The 20,318-nt window shown below is 46.8% G+C and overlaps 1 protein-coding gene, 1 long non-coding RNA gene and 1 other non-coding gene across 7 annotated transcripts in view; 2 read left to right on the forward strand and 1 right to left on the reverse strand.

Moving 5' to 3' along the window:
• Positions 1–20,318, forward strand: part of mio (GATOR complex protein mio) — a 547,780-nt gene that overhangs the window by 189,199 nt on the left and 338,263 nt on the right. For all 5 annotated transcript variants that reach the window (XM_072286653.1, XM_072286650.1, XM_072286651.1 and 2 more), the window contains one exon: positions 17,563–17,654. In XM_072286653.1, coding sequence (XP_072142754.1) covers positions 17,563–17,654 — 92 coding nt within the window. The remainder of the gene's footprint in view (positions 1–17,562; positions 17,655–20,318) is intronic.
• On the forward strand, positions 4,202–4,274 carry TRNAT-CGU (transfer RNA threonine (anticodon CGU)). The gene has a single exon. It is a non-coding gene; the product is annotated as a tRNA-Thr (tRNA).
• On the reverse strand, positions 11,663–16,466 carry LOC140216040 (uncharacterized). The gene is made up of 2 exons (XR_011892687.1): positions 15,926–16,466; positions 11,663–12,713 (listed from the first exon to the last, which is right to left on the reverse strand). It is a non-coding gene; the product is annotated as an uncharacterized lncRNA (long non-coding RNA).

Consider the following 20,318-nt stretch of genomic DNA (forward strand, 5'->3'; position numbering starts at 1 on the left):
ATCGACAGTCCAAGGAGGAGGTTGGGAGAATGTTAGAGAGGGAGTAGAAAGAGAGGCAGCAGGGAATGGGTACAACTGGATCCCATACCAACGTAGTCAGGAAATGGGTGATCAACATTACCCCTCTGCACGCGTGGCAGTTCACCTAAGATGACACAGGAAAAATAACATGCGTTGTCAGAAAGCATTGCTTATTTCGGCTCTCTTCAGTAAAGGAACGAGTAAACTAATGACACATCTCTCTGTGTGTTACGTGGACATCCACAAGTGGTGCAGGTAAGGTAACATTTAATTTCACAACTGTCGTATGCCGTCAGCATGCCGTCAACAGTCAATAAATGCAAACAGCACAAATAGCTTCACTTACATTGATTTCCACAGTGCATAGAATTAGTGTATATATATATATATATATATATATATATATTTCACAGTAGAACTTCGCAGACACGATCCCATTATGTATGATTTTCCGACGCCAAAGTTCGCGATCAAGAACACTAAATGACCCAAGAGAATTACGTTTATTTTTTACCAGTTCATACATGCCCAGAAAACATTATCTTTCAGCAGAAACATTCAGTACATAGCCACACTGCAATTGTATGATACGGTTTCTGGCTTCTAGGTCCCATGTAAACAAGAAAATGTGTGAGGCAGGCATGATTGGAGAACAGTAGCTGCCTGCCATGGCAGCTTCACCGCAATACTTGCCTGCCCGCCTCACGTGAAAACGCCGGTGCACACTCAGTTTCAGTGCCAGCCTCCTTCCTGGTTGTTGCACACTGCATTCACTGTTATCGCCGCCAGCCCTAATGCGATAAGCATCTGTTTTACTGCGCGCGGGGCATAGTGCTGTTGGCAGCGTACTGCGCCATTTTAGTAGGCGATGACACAAGCGCGTCGCCGTTCCCTGCTGCAGGTGGCGCAGTGTGAGTGTCATGTTTCACTCCGGCGGCATCCGCCGTTGCCCACCAGCTCAATTTCGTTTCGGTTTCCCATCGCAGTCTTAAAACACTACGCGATAGGAAAACAACAAAATGCATCTCGACCACTGGAGCCCCACCAGCTCTACATGCGTCGGCGTCTCGGGCTGCAACGAGTCGTGCAACGGTTCACATTACATAGATGTCAGCTACAGTTGAGTCTATCAAATCTTTTAGTTACTTCGGATCGCATATTTTCCCGATTAGTATGTTTTTTCTCATGTTTTTTTTTCCAGAACATATGAATGATGTTCCACTGTTTATCGGCACGTGTGCTTCACTAGAACATGCACTTCACTACATTTGTGAAAATCTGAGGAAGCACTTGAAGGACGTCAAGAAGTTTATTGCTTCAGACAAGGCTGCGTTCCTGAAGGCGTTCTCTCGCGTGTGCTCATACAAAGAGTAATTGCCAGATGTATTCCTTCTTATCATCACACGATGATGAGAAGGCTATCGTCACACATCGGAGAACATGGCTGGAAGCTGTCGAGTATCACAAGTGCTAGTTTTTTTAAACAAAAGGCAGTGATCAACACCTTTTCATGTGACAAAGGTCTGCAAAATATTTTTTATTGATTGAATGTCTGTAAAATAAAACAAGTTTTTTTTTCTTGTGAAGCTGAAGAAATAGTGATAGTGAAGTTGTCCTAAATACCAAGGGGGTTTTCAGTTTAATAGTGGGCCATACTGTGCTTAATGGCAATGTTATTTTGCTTAGAAAGTATTGATTTCTAGTTTTCTCCGAGAAAGAAAAAAAAAGGGGGGATGGCTTTTGCATCTTTATGGCATGCGGTTTCTGTGGGTTATCGCCTGCTCGTTAAAGCCAATCTGCGCGACAGACACTTGGCACAGCTCCGCATGGTCATCAGCGCCGTACACGTTGGCAGCAGTCGGCATCGACGGTAAAGAGTTCTCTAATTCGAAGGGCCCACAGCAAGTTGGTGCAACATGCTGCCTCCTTTTTCCTGCGTGAACACGTCAAATAACGCGTCATATGAATCTGTGCAAAATAACATAGTCAAAGGGCTCATTGAGCAAAAAAGACGGCGTTCGGCACATGAAGCAGCCTAAATTCTCTGGCTGCAACGCTACAGCACGGGTGTGCCTCAACGGAGCAGAGCGAGTGAAGCGGAACGCCATCGCACCAGGTGTTGCGTGAAGGGAGAGGACATTGCCACGACGCCATGTCACCCTCATTCTCAGAAGCCTGTGTTATCTGCACGTTCCTTGTCAACGCAAGCCCTTGCCTGCATTCTAACTGTTCCTCAGTAAACCCAAACAAAAACGCTCCAAGTATCCCAACGTGCTCGCTTGCCCGCGAGGAGTTCATAGCTCAAAGGACCTCTCAGTGGAGTTCACTTGGACATTAATGCTTTCGCATTCACAACTCGTAAGAAGTGCTTAGCTGTCAGATGTTTTTTCATCCGCATCCATCTGCTGTCTGTGTTAATTTGTCTACAGCCGAGGGTCAGCGTGCTGTCACATTATATTTCTTAGACCGCCATGTAAATCTAAAGCTAGTCTTGTGAGATGTTGTTCGAAGCTGCTAAACGTGGCCATTGTGCACCTACAAATGGCATTCGGGAATGATGGGTATGGTATTTTGCAAAGGTGGCGGTCATGAACATGCAATGGCCATCCCATGCAATTGCTTTTGTTGGCGACGTAGCTTGTAGGCTTTCTCTGGGTTACGCAACCGCTGTGGATAGATGTATGTTGATTTAGTAACCGTAACTTTAGTCACCAACACCCGACGACGCAGGTTCGGTTAGGCCTGACGGGCTAGACAGTGTAGCCAATGGTGTGACTGTGACAAAAATTTGCTGCAGCTGATGTGATAACAGGCTGCGAACTGCTGCAAAAAGCTTATCACTAAAATGTTCCTACGGGTGGCTCATCAGTGATCGCTTGCATAAGCACACACATGGATTAGATTGACGGCCGTTGAAGCGACGTTCGGGTCCTTGGTCAACCAGCCGGTAACTACCATGAGCATGTGTGCCAAGTTTGTGTGCTTGTGTGTGGGTAAAAAGCTCCCATCTGGGCAACCTGTGTGCTTGAACACTGAACTCGATGCGATCAGCGTGCCTACTGCTGGCTGGTCAGACTAATCTTTGCACATGCTCTCGTCCTTTCCATACGCGCTGCTGTTGTACTTCCGTCTGTTCGCGTCCTGTTAATTGTTTTCATTGTTATCGTCGACCTGGATGACCCACGTCTAGGCAGCAGCCACGGTCATTCACTGAAGATACTAATACCCAAAAAATTGAATATTCGAGAAATCCAATATTAGAATATTCGAGTATTCGTACACACTTAAATTTCTGTCCTCAAAGAAACATTGGGAGTTCCTGCCGATCAACTTTAGGATGCTTGTGTTACTTAAACCATCAAATCATAAGAAGCCAACAAACACTGACACCAAGGACAACATAGGGGAAATTACTGGTGCTTAATAAATTAAATAAAGAAACGATAAATTAATGGAAATAAAAGTGGATAAAAAATTCCACAACCTTCGTGTAATGCGAAGGTTGTAAGATTGTTCCCCACTTGCGGCAAGTTGTTTTTTCGTCTACTGTCATTTCCGTTAATTTATTGTTTCTTTATTTCATTTATTAAGCACCAGTAATTTCCCCTATGGTGTCCTTCGTGTCAGTGTTTGTTGGCTTCTTATATGACTAGTAAATATAGGGCCCCTCGCTTAACCCCCTTTCTTCTTGTTTATTATGTAATGAAGGCCTCTAATCTGGTAACATTGATGCCTTCAGGAAGCGTGTGTGAGTTTATTGACTGGTTGCGTTCTCCTAAAAAGATCACATTCTCGTGCTGCCAGTGGCGGAAAGGATGTTCCACATCTGCCGCCAAGGTTTGTGAGTGGTGGCGCTGGCTAACACTCCCAGGGCTCTACACTCTTAGGCAAAGTTACACCCTTTGGGGTGTATCTCTGCCACACAACAATAATCGTTACCTGCCTTGCTTGCATTTTCTTTCTTGAAAACGCCGCGGCCGCTACTTTCCTGTCGGGAATGCTATGTCACGCTGATAACGCACATGCTGTTCATTACTGGGAACTACCAGGCTCGTCGCGTTAAAGAAAGGAAATGCGGACAAGACAGATGACGATTATTGTTGTGTGGCAAAAGGGTGACATTTTACTAAAGAGTGTACTAGGAAACATAACTACCCAAGAAAGTAGATGGGGAAATGGAGCCGTGGTAGCTCAATTGGTAGAGCATTGCACGCGTAATGCAAAGGTTGTGGGATCATTTCCCACTTGCGGCAAGTTGTTTTTTCATCCACTTTCATTTCCATTAATTTCGTCATCATCATCATCAGCCTGTTCTACGTCCACTGCAGGATAAAGGCCTCTCCCTGCGATCTCCAATTACCCCTGTCCTGCGCCAACTGATTCCAACTTGTGGGGATGCTTGACTCTCGCGTGTCCCCTGATATGTTGTTTTCCCGCATAACTCCCGTCTCCTGCAATCCGTCTTCGCCGCGTGGCCTGCATTATGCCCGCGGCAGTCGGTCTGGTTGAGGCACAGTACGAGAATGGCGCGAGTGTTGTGCTGCTAACGCCGCCTACCAGCGGGGTTACTTGGGCGTGGAAAGGCAAGGGACTTCCTCTTCAGCTGCGGGTCGGCAAGTGGCGTGGCCCTTCTGTTCGTGCGCCGATCCATGCTTCTGCGAGACCTTCTCGCGTGGCCTCCTTCGAATGCGCCACCGTTTGCGTGACCGTATGCGCGAACGACCAGGCGTTGGTGTCCAGCATGGGGCAAACATATTCGTTCGTCATCCGGTCGCGGTGAATCGGACTTCTAGATTTGTTGCGCGCCCATTGGCATGTTTTGTGGATAGCAACTTGGCTAGCAGGCATTGATCTATGAAAGGTGCAATAAATGCCCTTGTGATTGTTTGCACTACTGTGTTGTCGTTCCTTTGTCTCAAGAGTACGGGGGTGAGGATCCCACAAACTATCGCCCGCGAATTTTCTAATTTCAATTCTCCACCTATTCTTTTGTCGTCCTCAATTGCGTTTTCCTTCTCTTTCTGCCAATTCTGTAACCCTAATGGTCCAACAGTTATCTAACCGGCACATTACATGACCTGCCCAGCTCCATTTTGTCCTCTTTATGTCGATTAGAATAATGTATATACCCATTTGCTCTCTGATCCAAACCACTCTCTTTCTGTATTTAACGTTATGCCTAGCAATCTTTGTTCCATTGCTCTTTGCGCGGTCCTTAACTTGTTCTGAAGCTTCTTTGACAGTCTCCAAGTCTCTGCCACATGTGTCATCACTGGTAAATGGCACTGATTGTACACCTTCCTTTTCAATGATAATGGTAAGCTTCCAATCAGGAGCTGGCAATGTCTGCCATATGCGATCCAACCCATTTTTATTCTTCTATGAATTACCTTCTGATGATCAGGGTTCCCTGTGATCAATTGACCAAGGTAAACATACTCCTTAAGACTCTAGAAGCTGACTGGCGATCCTGAACTCTTGTTCCTTTGCCCAGCTATTTATCATTATTTTTGTCTTCTGCATATTAATCTTCGGTCCCACTCTTACACTTTCCCTGTTAACTTAAGGAAGGGAACTGCGCTAAAAAAGACACGGACGAGTAATGACATGGACGGGCCCTGTTAAGGTCGTCAATCATTTATTGTAACTCGTCAGCATGGTTGCTGTATAGAACAATGTCATCGAGAAACCGAAGGTTGCTGAGATATTCGCCGTTGATCTTTACTCCTAAGCTTTCCCAATTTAATAGCTTGAATACTTCTAAGCACGCAGTGAATAGCATTGGAGAAATTGTGTCTCCCTATCTGACCCCTTTCTTTATAGGTATCTTCCTGATTTTCTTGTGTAGAATTAAGGTAGCTATAGAACCTCTGCAGATATTTTCCAAGGTATTTACGTAAGCTTTCTGTACTCCTTGATTACGTAATGCCTCTATGACTGCTGGTATATCTACTGAATCAAATGCCTTTTCATTATCTATGAAAGCCATGCAGAGAGGGTTATTGTACTCTGCGGATTTCTCAATAACCTGATTGATGGCATGGATGTGATTCATTGGAGAGTATCCCTTCCTGGAGCCAGCCTTTTCCCTTGGTTGACTAAAGTCCATTGTTGCCCTTATTCTATTGGAGATTATTTTGGTAAATATTTTATATGATTGGGAGTAAGCCAATGGGCTTATAATTTTCAATTCTTTAATGTCTCCCTTTTTGTGGATTAGTATAATGTTTGCATTCTTCCAGTTTTCTGGGACTCTTGCAGTCGATAGACACTTCATATAAAGAGCTGCCAGTTTTTCAAGCATTATGTTTTCTCCATCTTTGATAATATCGATTGTTATTCCATCTTCTCCTGCCGCTCCTCCTTCTTTCATGTCTTGCAAGCTCCTTCTGACCTCATCACTGGTTATAGGAGGAGTTCCTGTATCCTGTTCATTACTGTTTCTAATTAAGGTATCCCGACTCCTCTGGGTACTGTACAGGTCTGTATAGAATTCTTCTGCTGCTTTTACTGTATCCTTTAGATTGCTCATGATATTACCCTGCTTATCTTTCAATGCATACATCTTATTTTGTCCTGTGCCAAGTTTCTTTTTCACCGATTTCAGGGTGCGTCCACATTTTACGGCTTCTTCAGTCTTTCTCACGTTATAGTTTTGAATATGCCTTATTTTGACCTTGATCAGTTTTGACAGTTCTGCGAATTCTATTCTATTTCTTGAGTTGGAAACTTTCTTTTTTTGTCGTTTCTTTATTAGGTACTTTGTTACTTGGGAGAGCTTGCCTACTGGTTGCCTTGGTGCCTTGCCTCCCACTTCGATTGCTGCCTCTGAAGCCAGCCTAGTTACGGTTTCGTTCATTAGCTCTATGTCATCATCATCTCTCTGTTCTAAGGCTGCATTTTTGTTTGCAAGTACCAGCCTGAATTTGTCTGCTTTTACCCTTACTGCCTCTAGGTTGACCTGTTTCTTCTTGACCAATTTAGCTCTTTCTCTCTTCAAACTGAGGTGAATCCTAGCCCTCACTAACCTATGGTCACTGCACTTTACCCTACCTATCACTTCTACATCCTGCACTATACTGGGATCAGCAGAAAGTATGAAGTCAATTTCATTTCTTGTTTCACCATTAGGGCTTTTCCAGGTCCACTTTCTGTTGCTACACTTCCTGAAAAAGGTGTTCATTATTAGAAGCTTCTTCCTTTCTGCGAATTCTACCAGCTTCTCTCCTCTAGCGTTCCTAGAATCGACACCGTAGTTGCCAATTGCTTGTTCACCAGCCTGCTTTTTCCCCACTTTTGCATTCAAGTCGCCCATCACTACAGTATATTGAGTTTGCACTTTTCTCATTGCTAATTCAACATCTTCATAAAACTGATGTACTTCCTCATCATCGGGACTGGATGCTTGAGCGTAGGCTTGTACTACCTTTAATCTATACCTCTTTTCAAGGTCCGCATATCGATGGGGGCGAAATGCGAAAACACCCGTGTACTTAGATTTAGGTGCACGTTAAAGAACCCCAGGTGGTCGAAATTTCCGGAGTCCCCCACTACGGCGTGCCTCATAATCAGAAAGTGGTTTTGGCACGTAAAACCCCATAATTTAATTTTTTTTTTCTTTTCAAGGTCATGTCTTCTGCGAAGCTCCGTTGTCAGAAAAAAGCACTCCGCACCTCCACCAAATAAATGTTATGTGGAAGCACAGTAGCGAAACTATTGTTACGTAGGAAGACACAGACGAAAAGCTACATACAAGTATATTTACAAGAATATACGCCGCACTTGACCAAGAGGCAACAACCCACGCTACCCTCTAATTGTCGTCGTCGTCTTCACACTGCTCGCCTCTTCGTCTGGAGCGACTAAAGGCCGGACTCGGAAGCAGTGTAGTAGGTCTTGAGCCTACTGACGTGCACGACATCACTAGATGCCAAAGAAGAGGACAAGGTTAACCCACGGGAGCAATTTCGTAAGTCACAGGCGTCACCTGGCACAGCACGCGGTAGGGCCCTGTGTATCGCGAAAGGAGCTTCTCTGAAAGTCCGACATGACGAGAGGGCGACCGCTGGAGCACGAGCACACCAGGCGAAAACTGTACGTCATGATGGCGGGCGTTGTACTGACACTGCTGAGTGGTTTGCGAGTCCGTCAGTCGAGCACGGGCAAGCTGGCGTGCATGGTCGGCGAGGGCGATGGCGTCGCGTGCATACTCGCTTGTTGAGATCGCAGCAGGAGGAAGTGCCGTGTCTAGGGGCAAGGTAGGTTCGCAACCGTACAGAAGATAAAATGGAGAAAATCCGGCGGTGTCGTGCCGGGAAGAATTGTATGCAAATGGGACGTGAGGAAGGGCAATGTCCCAGTTGTGGTGGTCCTTGGAAACGTACTTGGACAGCATACCGGTAAGAGTACGGTTTAACCGCTCTGTCAGGCCATTGGTTTGAGGATGGTATGAGGTAGTCAGCTTGTGTTGAATGGAGCAGGAACGCACAATGTCGGCGATAACTTTCGAGAGGAAGTTTCGACCACGGTCAGTAAGCAGCTGTGGCGGGGTGCGAGGAAACAAGATAATATCACGCAAGAGAAAGTCTGCGACGTCAGTGGCGCAACTGGTAGGGAGAGCCCGCGTGATAGCGTATCAAGTGGCGTAATCAGTTGTGACGGCTACCCATTTGTTCTGAGAGGATGACGTGGGAAAGGGACCGAGGAGGTCTAATCCAACACGAAAGAAAGGTTCCACAGGGACGGTGATTGGCTGGAGATGACCGGCAGGTAGCACCTGAGGTGTTTTCCCACGCTGGCAGGGATTACAGGCAGCAGCATAGCGTCGGACGGAGTGAACGAGACCAGGCCAATAGAATCAGCGGCGGCATTATTGGAGCATGCAGCATAGGGATGAGAAGGGCCACCTGGGAGGCGAGAGTAGGCAGTACAAGTAGACCGGGTCGGGGAACTCCAGCGACTGCAACAGTACCGAGAAATGTGCCTGATTCAATGGCAGTGAAAACAAATGGGCTTGTCGTCAGCAGTGCGCCATTCAGATGGGTTGCGGAAACGGGGTGGGTAAGAAGATGCGGGACGGGGCGGAATCGAAGAAGCCGGGCGGGTATCAGGGCGATGCGCCGAGAAGATGGTGTGAAGAGCCATGTTTTCGAACTCCTGGCGGACAACTGCCTGGATCAGGGAAACCGTGACTGCAGATGCGTTGTTGGGGCTGGAGTCGAAGGCAGCTGGATACGCGGCCTCGATCTCACACCGGACGATCCTGGTAACATTGGCAGTGTTGTTGGGACAAGGAGCGTCGGCACAGGAAGGTGTCGCTGGGGTGTTGGGCAGACAGGCAAACTGGTGGTCAATACGTTGGCTTTTGGCGAGTTCCAGGTGGCGGCACTCTTTTATGACTGCATCCAGCATCGCCACGTTGTTGCAAACGAGCAATTTGAAGGCGTCATCGGCAATGCCTTTGAGGATTTGGGAAACCTTGTCTGACTCAGTCATGTGTGCATCAACTTGGTAGCACAGAACCAAGATGTTCTGAATGTACGTGACATAGGGCTCTGTTGACGTCTGCACATGGCCAGATAACGCCTTTTGCACGGCATGTTGGTGACCATAGGGGCTGCCGAACAAGTCTCGGAGATTTTGCTTAAGTGAATCCCAACTGGTGAGCTCATCTTCATGCGTCCGAAACCAAACTGAAGTGTGCCACCGAGGTAAAAGACTACGTTGGCAAGCATGATAGTAGGGTCCCACCGGTTATTGCGGCTGACGTGTTTGTACAGGCTGATCCAGTCATCGACGTCTTCCCCATCTTTGCCTGAGAATGCTCCAGGATCATGGGGAGCGGGGAGAGTGATGTAGGTTGTCGAAGTGGCAGCAGGTGTCGGAGCCAGTGGAGTCGAGTTGTTGTAGCCGGGAGCCATGAAGGAAGGCTCGACGTACCGTCCACTGCGAAGCTCCGTGACGAGGCCCAGGGAACCTCCACCTCCACCAGATATGTTACGTAGGAAGACACAGATGCAAAGCTATATACAAGTATATTTACAAGAAAATACGCCGCACCTGGCCAAGAGGCAACAGCCCGCGCTAGCCTCTAATCGTCGTCGTCGTCTTCAGACTGCTTGCCTCTTCATTATTTCAAATACTGTTCCGTAGCACTATTTACCGGGTGTATCTACAAGGATAGCGAACACTGGCCAACGTGGAAGCCAGTCAACATCAAGCAAGGCACGTCATCATCATCAGGTCAGCAGTGGCCACTTATGTCCACTGCTGATCCTAATAAATCCAAGGGTCAATATCGTCATCCTCTATTAGCACATAACAATGTGTTGGCTAGTATTTGAAAATTGTCAAATGTACTGATGACCCTGCAGGATCAGATGTGATTCTTTATGCTCCTTTCAATTTAGTTTGCAACTGTATGCCCGATTTCGTGCTACTTTGCAAGCTCCCATCATAACAAAATTTAGTGCATAAGTTAAGCTGAGCTGCTATACAAGCAGTCTGGGAAAGCCATCTTTATGGCAGAGAAGGTCTGCAAACTGCAAGGGTCAAACTAGGTGCAACGAAATGGAATTGGCATGATTGCATGAACAAATCCAGCTTCAATAACAATTCTTTCTTGGGGAGTATAGGTCCGATGGGCTAATTTACTACGGTGATGCCTGTCTGTGTTGCCTCATTTTACAAACATGCCAGCTGCCTGCCACACATACATGAGCCCTCAATGCATTGCATTGTGCTCCAGTTTGTCAGGATTAAGACGGGCCTCGGCAAGTTTGCGCAGGCATTCACCTATTCTGTCATTCCTATGCCTCTCCCCTTCCACCTGCGACACTTGTTGGTAGTCGATTTTTCCCGCAAACCAATTTGCGGCGGTGGTGTGACCACCAGACTGAATGCAATCAAGACCTCTCCAAGAGAGCACAGGGTACGTAGACATTTTTTCTCTTGTCTGCCAGCCCCACAGTTTTGGCGCATTGCGTGGACTTAAGTTGGTCTGTGGTGCCCTGTACCTACGGCAAGTGCGTACATTGTGTTGCTGCTTTTTCGAACGCTAAGCTGAAGAGTGGTGCCTAGTGCTCGCTAGGGTGGTGCCTAGTGCTCGTAGTACGACCACGCGCGTGCGTGGTCGTACTACGCCGAGCCACACTTATTGGAGGCCCAAGCCGATGATGGTTACCCTAGCTCTCGTGAGCAAGCCCTTTCGTCATCAGGAAAGTACACTGCACAGTCGCGGAGACACTTTGCTTAGCAGTGTGCTGCGGGAAGCCATCCCCCTGCAGCGACATGCTAGCGGCACCCTTTTCTGCATTTTATCCTGTGGCTCTTTCTGCTTCTCACACCACTCTGGAACCAGGTGTTGTGCAGTGTTGGGTGTCACGAAAGAAAAATAAATCTGCTTCCGTAAATACAGGGCAATACTGTGTTTTCTTGTGTGTGCAACACTCACTACACCTTTTGCAGGCTGAGTGCATACATAGCAACAGACTAGGTTATGCAAGGTAATGGCTGACGGGGCCCTGAGGCTTGCTAAGCTCGAATCTGTGCGGCTCAGGACTCCTGCAAGATAGAAGACGCCTACAAGTTATAGCATAGTGATGAGCATAGGAGATGGACAACGCACATTGACAATATAGTAGGCAAGGCAAATCAAAGATTAGGATTTATTCGACGGACTTTCAAACAAGCACCCGCAGAATCCAAACTTATTGTTTACGAAGTGCTAGTTCGTCCAATGATGGAATATGCTTGCGAAGTCTGGGATCTATACGGCCAAAAGAATGCACTAGGATAAGATAGGAATACCTTAAGAAAGTGCCAGCAACCGACGGTTTAACCCGTCGTGACGCTGGCCAAGCGTCGACCCGGGGTTATACCCTACTCTTCACTACCCCAGTTGGGCCCGTTTGTAGTGGGTCACGAGGCTTGTGCTTTTCGAGCACACCCCGGGCCTGCTGGACGGCCCATAGTTGTATGTCCTTGTCTGCAGACTGCAGTGCACCTTGAAGTTCGGGCGGGTAAGTCCTGGAAGTAGCTGCTGTTGGGAACCTGACACAGTCCCACACGATGTGCCATTGGTCCGGCGGACCCGCTGCACAAACACCGTACAGCCCACTTGGATAAAGCTCTGGGTGAAGCACATGCAGCATTGCGGAGGCGAGGAGTGACGCTCTCTGTATTTGCCTTAGGATTACGGCCTCCTCCCGACTGAGAGCTGGGTGTGGAGGCGGCATTGTCCGTCGAGCTAAGCGATAATACTTGGTTACTTCGGCATAATTGGTCAATGTGTCCTTGGTTTCGAACCACTACATGGAACGGTCACTCTCGAGGGCGTGGAAGGTAAGCGCTCATGCCGCCAAATGGGCCGTCTCATTGTGATTCAGGGAGGATGCACACTCGCCGGCGTGCGCCGGGAACCACTTGGTACGGATGATGCTGCTGCGGTCTTGAAGTTGGAGCTTGCCGATGGTGGCGGCCGCCGGCGCGCATATTCGCCCCTTGGCAAAGTTGCGCACGGCGTTCCTCGAGTCGCTGAGCACGGTGCAACACTCGGCCTCGGTGATCGCCAGAGCGATGGCAACCTCCTCAGCGTCTGTGGCGTTCCCGCACCGCACGCTCGCTGCCGTTGTCTTGGTGCCGGTAGCCGCCGCAACGACCACTGCCGTGAAGCCTTCCCACTAAAAAATTAACTAAAATTAGAAGTTAGAAAATTAGAAATCAGAATGCACTAAGAATGCACTAAAATTAGAAGTTGTGCAATGGCGTGCCTTGCGCTTCATTTTTTCCACATATCGAAGACAAGACTGGGTGTTACCGCTTTATGAAAAGACTGAGCCTTTTTTACAGCATTATGAATCACATGGTGCTGGTAAACAAGGAACGCTACATAACCGAGACAACATCGCGGGTAGTAAGGAATAAACATTCAAAGTATGTGAAAGAGGGTAGATTTTCTAAGGATTGCTTTAAATATTCTTTCTTTTTGCAAACTGCGAGAGAATAGAATAAACTGCTGGAGAGAGTGGTAAGCGCAACTGGCTGCGAGCAGTTTCGGACCCACCTTCAACAATACTCTTCTTAGTGGCGCTTCATTTCAGTTTTTACTGCCTTATAGTGCTGTACTAAGTGCCACAAGCTGATGCACTAAGTGTCATGAATTGTTCTTAATATCGTTTGTGCATACCTGATCATATGCACTGCTGTGTGTTTAGTGTTTATTGTTGTATAGCATGTAATATGTTATTGTACTCATTCCTATCTTGACCCTGTAAAGGGCTATAGTATGTTCAAGTGAATAAATAAATAACAAGTCTGTTACTGCAGTACACGAATGAGTCGGACCAAAGACTTGTGCAGATCCTGCAGACAGTGGGCGCTTTGCTATAAGTGATTTGCTGCAGTCATGGCCACAATGCCTATGCACATCGCAATGTGCTAAAAAGTACTATCATGAACATACAGGAGCGTGCGCATTACACATCCTTAGGTAAGGTTATATTCGTAATTGTTTTTTCAAGTAGTTGAATGTGTCTTCCTCACCTTCACACACTGCATTAATTCGCAGTTGCATTACATTCTTGCGAATGCAGTATTTCAATGAGAGTTAGTCGTTCAGATATCTCGCACTGAAAGGAAACAATAGAAGAGGCTTGCCACATGCCTAAGTAAAAACTTGCATGACACACCTTTTAATATACGGTAACTAGCATATCTAACCTATGTTCATCCACAACTAGAATTTGCTTCATCCACATGGTCATCATATCAGTAGTACCTTATCAGCATGTTGGAAGCTGTTCAGAAGGGAGCAGCCAGATTCATCTCTTTAAGTATGACCATCTTTCTAGCATTACCCGAATAAAAAAAAGGACATTTCACTTCAGTGATTAGAAATTCGCCGCATGATAGCTATTTTCCGTCTATTTCACAGGTACATTTATGAAGATACACCTCACAGTCTGCGAATTCATGCACTTGTGCACACGTCACGGCACCTTCACAACATGCTCAGTTTCATGCACATACGCAGGCATTTAACTCATCATCACTGCCTCGCGCTATTGCACATTGGAACGGTCTTCCGGATCACATCGCATCCATGTCTAACCACGAAACTTTTCGTGGTAGCCTGGATATGCTCTTTGATGACACTGTATAAGGATGTTCCACTGTACTCATTTGTTTTGTTACTTTTTTTCTTCCCCCCCCCTCCCTTTTTTTTAGGCTACATTTTTCTGTTCTGTGCACACTGTTAGCTCCCTTAACCAGTTCCATTCAGTGGGCCTGTCGGGTACTATGAATGAATGAATGAATGAATGAATATGCTGTGCTGTAGTAGTCCTGCATTCACATGGTGCTAATTGTGAGAAAAACAAATTCTCGTGGCTTTTTCCGAGCAATGGTTGTAGCAGGGCCGCTTCATATTTGTTGGTTGCTAGCGCAACCTTTGCTCATTTGTAATTGCGTAGGCAGTGTTGCGCACACACTCCTGAGCTCATTGCTTGGCAACAAATGTGCATAGTGACTGTTGTTTGCAGGACCGAATGTTTTTGAGTTAATGAGAATCTTAAGTTGTGCAGTAACGCACAGGCTGGTGAGGCGAGACATAGTGTGAATCACTAAATTTCCCAAATTAATGAGGTTAAAATGAACAAGCTCTTACTGTAATGGCTTACAACTCTATTATTTACTGTTGGAAACTTGACCTGCTGAAATAAATAAACTTGCTAAAAAGTTGAGAGTCATTTTAGCGCACGCTTATGAGGATGAAAGTGAAAGCCTGCATGCTCACGAGACGAGACATAGTGCGAATCACTAAATTTTCCAAATTAGGTTAAAATGAAGAAGCTCTTACTGTAATGGCTTACAAGTCTATGATTTACTGTTGAAAACTTGACATGCTCAAGTAAATAAACTTGTTAAAAAGTTTAGTCACTTTAGCATACACTTATGAGGATGCTCACGAGACATTCATTGCATTACTGGAGAGAGAGAGAGAGAGAGAGAGAGAGAGAGAGAGAGAGAGAGAGAGAGAGAGAGAGAGAGAGAGAGAGAGAGAGAGAGAGAGACATAGATAGATAGATAGATAGATAGATAGATAGATAGATAGATAGATATAGATAGATAGATAGATAGATAGATAGATAGATAGATAGATAGATAGATAGATAGATAGATAGAGGGCTCTTTATTAGAAAAACAGAAATTTGCCGGCGCGTATATAACCGCTGGCATGCTACTCTGTATAGGGACGGGGAATGGAATTAAAAGATTCCAGAGGAGAGTAGGAGAAAAAGAACATTTTAATTCAAACGCGTTACTTCCTGTTACTTGTTTTCTCCCACCAAAGGTTGTGGGTTCGAATGCCGTATTTAACTCTGCCTTATTTAACTGTGCCTTAATTTGCCATAATTAATACCAAAGGTCATGGGTTTGACTCCCATCAAAGGTCGTTGGTTCGAGTGCCTTAATTAATGGTAACTGAATTAGCTGTGCCTTAATTTCACCTTAATTAACAACAAGGTAGTGGGTTCGACTACCACCAGAGGTCATGGGTTCGACTCTTGACCTTCGCAGTGTCAATTGGAATCCACCTTGGAGATGTGGCCGGTTCGCCCTTATCTCCAAGCGGGCTCGACTCTCCCCAAAGGTTGTAGGTTCTACTTTCGACGTTCGTCATGGCAATTAGAATTGAACTTCGAGATCTGGCCGGTTTGCCTATATCTATTAACTTTGCCTTAATTAACACCACAGGTCATGCTGTCGCTTCTTCAGCTCGGCTTCCCACTTTCTTAGAAAGAAATTGATGGCCTAATTCGCCCTAATTAACATCAGAGGTCATGGGTTAGACTACCACCACCCTGGTCCAGCTTATCATCAAATGTTGTATAAATGGGCTCACCATTTCTGGAAGACGGCACATCTTCAGACATGTCCTTTGCAATGTTGGTTGCCATGAGCTGTGCCTCTGTACCCCAACCAACTTGATAATTGTTAAAAAGCCACTTAGTGTTAGGGCTAACGTTGTCGCCTGAAATGAAACACTGTTGTTAGTGTTACACTGCATGCAAATGAAGGACGAGTATGGTAACTGAGAATGTATTGTGGTTCACGCAGGCGGCCAGGTAAATATACCTGCTAGTGAAGCTTCCATAGAAGCCCATACGTTCAAAACATGGTGGTTCATCGGCAGTTCATGGGGCTTAGCGTGATCTGTGTGAGGAGAGAACACTTCCGCCGGAAGAAAAAGTAATGTGACGCCATATTTGTTAAAAACAGAAGTGACGTCATTTTATTCTCAAAGGCGTGAAATTGGTTTTGGTGGCCCACCATTACAGCTGTATATTCAAATTCCCCACCGTTCAACTTGGTGTGGATCCCGAGCTTTTAGCGCAGAAAGTGATGCAGTAAAAGGTCAGCCATATGGGTGTCGAAATCGTACCGTTGCACAGAACATACTTTCTTTAGGACCGACGGAAGCTTTGGGTGTAGAGCGCTGGTCCCACCATTGGACGCCAAGCCTGTCGACCAGCACAGTCAGATGAAAACAGCTAAAGTAAATAATTGTCTGCCGGTGGTAATATTGAATCAAAAGGTTAAGAAATGATGAAACTACCTCCGTCATCAGATTCAGACAAATTTCGACAAGCAGCAGAAGGTGTGAGGGTATTGTAACTTGTTAACTTTACGAGTGCACCTTTCTGCACACTTCAAGAGAAGCATTGCATTGCAAGTGATAGCGGCGTGAAAACACCCCTCTTATGGTGGGCGCTGAAAAAAGGTATTTATTGATAATTATAAAGTAAAACAGAGCTGTCTTTTCTTTTCTCATCATGCGCATTTAGAATTCAAAAGGAATTTTATTTTTCTTGAATTAATCTGTGTCTCGTTTTAATGAAAAAACTCCTTTTTCTTTCCCAGTGTTTGTTCTCTCTTCATATAGTTGCACTTCAATCACATCTCCCATAACCACCCTTGCTGATGCCAGTGACACTTCGTTCTGAACCACTTTTTGCCCGAAGCTTCGCGACCTATTTGGATTGACCTTGCAGGTGGTGCAAACATTCACTACAGTAATGGTGGGGAGAGCGATCTTGTTTCACCCATTCTTGTGCGAAGTGCATGCAGCAGTCGGCAGTGCCTTTTTTTCCTCCATCTTATTACTTCCAGCAGTGAGAGAGCTGTGCAAAGTGAACAGCTTGCATCTTGACAGGGCAGCACAAGATTGGACACAACAAGAGCATTTAGCATGATGCATAGTGCCATGCCTTGTTTTGTCATTGTGTTCAGTTTAGCTTCCCTAAATTTAAGAAATATGTGTCAAGAGCTTGCAAAAGTCTTCACTTGACCTTGGGATACACATTTGCATGTGTGACCTTGCCTGCTTTTTTCTTGTGTTGGAGCAAACTCCTTCTTCCTCACCCCCTTCCACTATTTTTCTCTTTTTATCCCCCTACTCACTCCCCCATGCAAGGTAGCCAACCAGAACTACCTCTGGTTAACCTCCCTGCCTTTCTTTGCATCTCTCTCTCCATGCAGACTCCTCGCGACCAGGCAGCACAAGTACCAAGGCTACCAATGGCCTGTGCGTAGACACTTTCTTCGAGCATCGCATTGCCTCTTTCTACATGGTGAGTGCAGACTGGAAAGTGCATATTGTAACCTGACTTGGTTTGGTTGGACCCAAACTTAAATAACCGTGGGTGTCAACAGATTTTACCTTGTGCCGTGCTAACCATGCTTGATAGCCACTGCCAGCAAATACTGTAGTAAAAGAAACCAAAGCTCTAGCAGACAGAATTTACATACTGAATTTAAATAGTATCTACTTTAACTCTTGTAATAGTATGTACCTTACGCACATAATAGCATATTCATAACATAGCATGTACAGCAGAACCTCGTTGATACAATCCCATCTCGCACAGTTTCCCAGCACCAACATTTGCGATTAAAAATGGAAAATATAACCCTACAGTTATGACTCTTTATTACCGGTTAATATGTTCTCCGGGAACACAACCTTTCGGCTCCAGTGTTCAGTATATTGCTAAATCATGTGGTACATTTCAGTTATTCCTGCCACTAGGAGGTCCCGTGTAAATAAGAAAAGGTGTGACGCCTGCACAGTTGAGAGCTGTAGGTGCCCACCATGGCAGCTTCCCCACATAGGTCCCCGCCCTGGGTCACGTGAAAAGGCCGCCACGCACTCGGCTTCCTATTCCGGCATCAAAAAATCTTCTCGCAGGTCGTCGTAGGTCGCCATTCGCAGCTATCGCCGCCATCCCATTATAATAAGCATCTTCACCTATCTGTTTCACGGTGTCTGTGGTGTAGTACCATTGGAAATGTACTGCACCCATTTAATAGGTGATAACCCCAATGCACGACCATTTGCTGCTGTAGGCAGTGTGAAGTGAGAATGATGTATCACTCTGATGGCATCGTATTCCGCCGTTGCCCAACAGCTGAAATTCGTTTTGGTTCACCATCTTAAATGGCAATGCGTGTCTTGGGTTGCTCAGGCCGCACGAGCTTGACGCGCATCGGCGTCTCGTGCCAGAATAGTTCTCACCGAGTGGGCAAGTCAAAACTTCCCACCAAAATGCTTCGCCCGAAGACGCTGCTGACCCAGGCCAAATTCGAGGAACACACACGTAAGCCACAAAAATGACAATGTGTGTCTTCCACTGCTCAGGCCCCATCCGGTCAGCGTGCGCCAACGTCTCGTGCTGCAAAGATTGACGCGACGCTTCACTTTACGTAGATGTCAACTACTGTGGAGTCTGCCTAATTTTCCAGCGCAGCTGTGTGTGTGTTTTGAGAACTTGAAAGTAGCAACACTCTTCTCGCCGCGGTCCTGTGTCTGTACGGCAGGCAAACGCCGCCGACACACTTGGCGTCGCGAGGCTTCCGAGCCTAGGCCTTCTCGCCCCCCTTGTTCTTCCTTGGCCCATTCCTGCTGCGAGCTCTGACTTGTTTTCTGCACTGTCTCCTGCACGCTACTGGGCATGGCTTTCTTTTCGGCGAACCTTCCCGTTTTTCTTGAATTGCCCGGGCCACCGTTAATTCCATGGTATCGATGGAAAAAAAATTTTCAGGCGCACCTCGAAGCGGCCAGTGGTGGCGACTGGACGGACACGCGACGAGCGTCCGCGCTCAACAGCGCTCTCGGGCGTGAGGGACAGCGAAAGTACTTTGCAGACGAGGAGCAGGAAGCAGCAAGGCAGTCGACCGGTGCAGCGTCAACGTCAAGTGATGCGGTCCCGCCAGCGTTAGAGTTCCAGAAACTCTTGCAGCGGCTTGACTGGCTGTTCGCCGCGTCAACAAATGTTCTGGTGGAGAGGCACGAATTCACCAGTCCAAGGCAGTTCGAGGGAGAAGGATTCCTGGAATTCGTGACCGCACTGAAGGAGAAGGCGGTACAGTGCAACTTCGGCACAACTTACAATGAGCGCGTCCGAGACCAACTAATACATGGGGTAGCGAACGTCAGCGTTCGTGAAAAGTTATTAGCTCATGGCGAAACCCTGTCCCTGGACAAGGCAGAAGAAATTGGACGCTCTTTAGAAGCCTTGCATCGAGCGAACCGCGCGTTCGGCTCCGAAAATGTACGAAGAATCGAGGCATCTCAACTTGGCGTTCCGTCGACGGGCCAAGATGGCCGACTTCTTCCGGGGAGCCGCCAAGATGGCCGACGTAGTCCGGGAGGCCATGAAGATGGCCGACTTCTTCGGAGAAGCCACCAAGACGACCGACTTCTTCCGAGAAGCCGCCAAGACGACCGACTTCTTCTGAGAGGCCGCCAAGAGGGCCGACTTTTTCCGAGAAACCGCCAAGATGGTCGACATTTCGCACATGGCTCCTCCGGGAACCGTGGTGCATGCTATCGGTGTGGCAGCAGGAACCGTATCGCGTCTTACGGGAATTGTCCAGCAAGAAATTGGCGATGCAACGCCTGCCACACTTTGGGCCATTTCGCTTCGGTATGTCGAAAGACCCAAACAGCGGTGCAACACGTCTCTTCCGCAGAGACGCTGTCTTCGTCAACTTCCGCAGAGCAGCCGTCCGCGTCTGTCTTGATAGTAAGCGCTTTTGAAACTAAAGATTTGGAAGTTCCGGTCGTAGTTAACGGCGTCTCTATGCGACTGCTGGTGGATACGGGAGCGTCTGTGTCATTCATGACGGCCGAAGATTTTAGAAATCACTTTGGTCGACAGCACAGGCTGTCACAAACAACAGTGGACTTGAGAAATTTCTCCAAGCAACGCATCGACATTCAAGGCCTGTTTCAA

This window comes from Dermacentor andersoni, chromosome 2 (genome assembly GCF_023375885.2).
Source record: "Dermacentor andersoni chromosome 2, qqDerAnde1_hic_scaffold, whole genome shotgun sequence".
NCBI classification, from domain to species: Eukaryota; Metazoa; Arthropoda; class Arachnida; order Ixodida; family Ixodidae; genus Dermacentor; species Dermacentor andersoni.